At 44.8% G+C, this 3,827-nt stretch overlaps 1 protein-coding gene across 1 annotated transcript; it reads left to right on the forward strand.

Moving 5' to 3' along the window:
- The first annotated feature begins 2,101 nt into the window (after positions 1-2,101).
- LOC112639900 lies at positions 2,102-2,593 on the forward strand. The gene has a single exon (XM_025415221.1). It carries the CDS (start codon positions 2,102-2,104, stop codon positions 2,591-2,593), a length of 492 nt encoding a protein of 163 aa, XP_025271006.1.
- The last annotated feature ends 1,234 nt before the right edge of the window (positions 2,594-3,827 follow it).

The raw sequence follows: 3,827 nt of genomic DNA on the forward strand, positions 1-3,827 counted from the left end.
ATTTATGGATCTTCGGTAAACCATATGCTCTAGGTAGCACCCCGTCACTGGTGTAAAGCGAACGTTTCGTTAGAGCTGAGATGTAATTATTTCGTTGCCAACGTTTCAGAATATCATTGAGCTCTCTACATATTTTTGACGTGGGATCTTTATTAATGACAATATAAGTATCCGTATCATTCAGTAACTCATTCATTTTCGAAACGTATACACTCTTGTCAAGCGCCACGCTAGCATTGCCCTTGTCAGCTCTTGTTATAATTATGTCTGGATGATCAGCCAAGAAAGTTTTACATGTGTTGTTCAATCTTTAACAACGACTCATCAATATTAGATAAAGATTTCGAATTGTCTTTTAAATGATTCTCCAAACACTGAGCAGTATGATTTCTTATCTGTTGAGAAATGTCACAATCAAGCCTCCCGATGCCGCACTCAATGTATTTAATAAAATCAAAAATCAACCGGGGAGAAGATTTAGATGCTGGTAAGCTGAATTTTTCTCCCAATTGCAGAAGGCACTGTACTTCATGAGGAATGTCAATGGAAGACAAATTGATGAACCACTTCTTGTTGACATTGTTGAGTACATGGGGGGAGGAATTAAAGTGAGGAGGGTTAGGAGAAGGTTTAATCAAAATTTTGTGAGGGGAAGCCAGAGGGACAGCGGTAGTAGAAAATTCATAATCTTTTTTATGTCTCGTGCCGGTGGGAGTAGTTGATTGTGCTCTGAAATTGTTTCTGTAATTATTAGTGTTGGAGTCAGTGGCAAGACTGTAGAAATATGAGAAAGAAAGAGCAGAGGTCTTAGCCTCGTGTTTCTTGGTGATCATCCAGCTGAGCTTCCTGTGTAATCTACGTCTCTCATTGCAAGCAATAAATTGAAAAAACTTTGATTGTCTGTCAAGATAATTGTCAAGAAAACATGAAGGAATACAATTGAACGCTGCTTTTGAGAGTCGCAACACATAATGGCGTAGATAGTATAATGATCTAAACGCATCCGCAATCTCTAAATTCAAAATGTGCCAAGCTGTTTTAAATCTGATAGTGTTAAAATTGTGTATTGATCTATTATTGTAGAATCTGATTCTATAATTGAACTTGTGCAAGAGATGTGGTGGAAGCACCTTAAATTCTTTACATTTTCTCAAAAAAGTTAATTCTCTCTTTGATTTTAATAATGCGTATGTGATTGCGCGACCAATCTCTAATGATATTTCTAGGGGTAACTCTAAACAATGAAAATAAGCTTAAAAAAACCATGTGAACATGAACGCATCTTATGCCGGCGTAATATTAATAAAATTCTTATGAGAGTAGCAGGTATTAAGTAACACTAAAAATTAATCTACTAATTTAGGCAAAGATTACTGCTACGGCAAAGGTTACTAGCAAATAAAATTTAAGAAATAAACTTAAACTTTAATCGTTAATATTCATGTCTATAATATCATAACATGTACAATTTCGTGCTCGCATACGTTTCGTCCTATTCCAGGACCTTCTCAATGCTGATAGCGAAGTTTATAAAAACAAATTACATAAAAAAGTTCAAATCGGTCGCAATAGATTATACATAATAAAGTCAGAGTACAAAAAAAGGATGACAACGTCGAACGCAAAAAAGAGAGAATTTATAAGTCGTTACATTTTAAAATTAATGTTGAGAGACAAACGAATGTAATGAATAGATTTAAATTAAGAATTCGAAAAAGGGACGGTGCGGCTGTCTACGTGCTAAATTTATTATTGAATTGTGTGGCGTTTAAATAAAATTATATAAAAATTACAAAAATATACGTGTCGTGTCTTATCCTTGCGTTCAATTGTGCGTTGTGTGTGGTGTCCTGTCACGAAATTCTTTGGGACGCGCTTTCCGCATAAACTCATTCATTCGCGAACATTTTCTGGTCCTTCGAGCCGGAGTTATTATCATCCGCATCTGCAGTTCGTGGGTGAAATTCGCGTGTGAAATCCAGTGCGCGAACCTGTGCAGAAAGACAATCACAATGAGTGCATAGTCACAATGAAGGCATAGTTAGAAGCGCAGAACGACATCCACGGGCGAATGTCCCGCTCCGTGGACAATCTACGCAAAATGGGCATCTCCAGCATCACAGCTGAAGCAGTCCAAGTTCGCCTTCGCATCCTCGATACTCTGAGGACCAAGTTTGAGGCTCATCACGATCTCATAAGGACAACGCTGAAAGACAAATATCTCGAGAGTGAGTACGCAAAGGCAGATTTTATTGATATCGCGGAATCAACTTATGTATCTCAGCGGAGCATGCTTGTCGAGTACGCGAACAATCTCAAAGGCGAGTCGTCCACCACGCCGAAAGTTAAGACTCACCAAGAACAGACGCTCAAAACCTCGCTGCCGCGGATCAAACTTCAGCCATTCTCTGGCGCATACGGAGATTGCCCGCGTTTCGCGATATCTTTTTGTCCATCATCGGGAAACAATTCGTCCATCTCCAACGTGGAAAAGCTCCACTATCTCCGCACTAGCTTGCAGGGTCCTGCGGAAAAATTAATAAGATCATTGCCAATCGTTGGGGTAATTACGAGCGGGCGTGGTCCATTCTAAGCTCTCATTACGAGAACAAGTGAAGAGCTCATTCGCGCCAACTTCGCCGCGTACACCGCCGTGCCGAAGATGAAGGCCGCGACCACCGATGAACTGAGTCGAATTCACAATACCGCCACAACCGCTATCAATGCCCAGGAGAGCATTGACAGGCCCATCGACATGCACGGAATGGATTTTTTAATTACCTGCTTGTTGAGCGATTTGACCCGCAAACCAGAATGCAGTGGGAGTCCTCTATCCGCGATTCGTCGACCCATCGAGTTAATGACGTCCTTATGGATTTCATCGCGAAGCAAATCCTGACGCTGAACGCCGTGCACCGTCGCAAAATCCGGAGGAGCTTCCCGGTCCGCGAAGTCGCACTTCGTGAAGCGCGCGTCCGACTCCTCTATTTGCGCCGTCTGCAAGGAAAAACATTCAATTATGCAGTGCGCGACGTTTAAAGCCAAGACCGCGACAGAGCGAAAAAACCTTGTGGAGGCGAACAAATGTGTTTTAAACTGCCACGGCAACCATTTCCTGGCGAAAATGTCAGTCGACCAAAACGTGCTTCACCTGCAAAGCCCGGCACCACACGCTACTGCACGACGCGTACTCACAATCCGACGGAGCGAGTGCATTGTCCGCCACACACTTCGCGTCGGACCGCAAGGCGATCCTCCTCGCCACCGCTCGGGTCACCATCAAGGACCACATGGGAAGACCGCAACGACGTCCGAGCGCTAATTGACCAAGGATCCGAGGTCTCCCTAGTCGCCGAGGTTCTGGCGCAACGGTTGCGTCTGCCGTGGATCCGCTCCTCGATGAGAATAGCCGGCATTGGAGGAGCATCCGGAGCAACCCGCGGACGGCTGTCGATGACGCTTTCCTCGGCAATCACTGGAGCAGCGCTCTCGGTTCGGTTTCGTATAGCCTTCCGCGCCTCTCAACCTACAAGGGGTCTGTCGTGCGAGCCAGCATTACCTGGCCACAACATACGCGGTCTCCCCCTGGCCGATCCACAATACCTTGACCGAGATCCAATCGAGATATTGCTCGGCGCGGATGCCTACTCCGCATCCTCCAGGATGGCTCCGCAAGGGACGTAAGGACGAGCCCATCGCGCAAAAAGACCTCCCTCGGATGGATCCTATCGGGCGGTCATCGAGCCATGACACAAGCCGGCCATACCGCCCATCAATGCACGGTCGACCGCCAGCTGACTGACTTGGTGCAGCTCTTCTGGGAGCAG

The sequence above is a fragment of the Camponotus floridanus genome, unplaced genomic scaffold (assembly GCF_003227725.1).
Source record: "Camponotus floridanus strain SB8 unplaced genomic scaffold, Cflo_v7.5 scaffold117, whole genome shotgun sequence".
Classification (NCBI taxonomy): domain Eukaryota; kingdom Metazoa; phylum Arthropoda; class Insecta; order Hymenoptera; family Formicidae; genus Camponotus; species Camponotus floridanus.

Excerpts from the sequence above, each read along its gene's own strand:
- LOC112639900 (XM_025415221.1), top strand. The coding sequence starts at position 2,102 with ATGGGCATCTCCAGCATCACAGCTGAAGCAGTCCAAGTTCGCCTTCGC.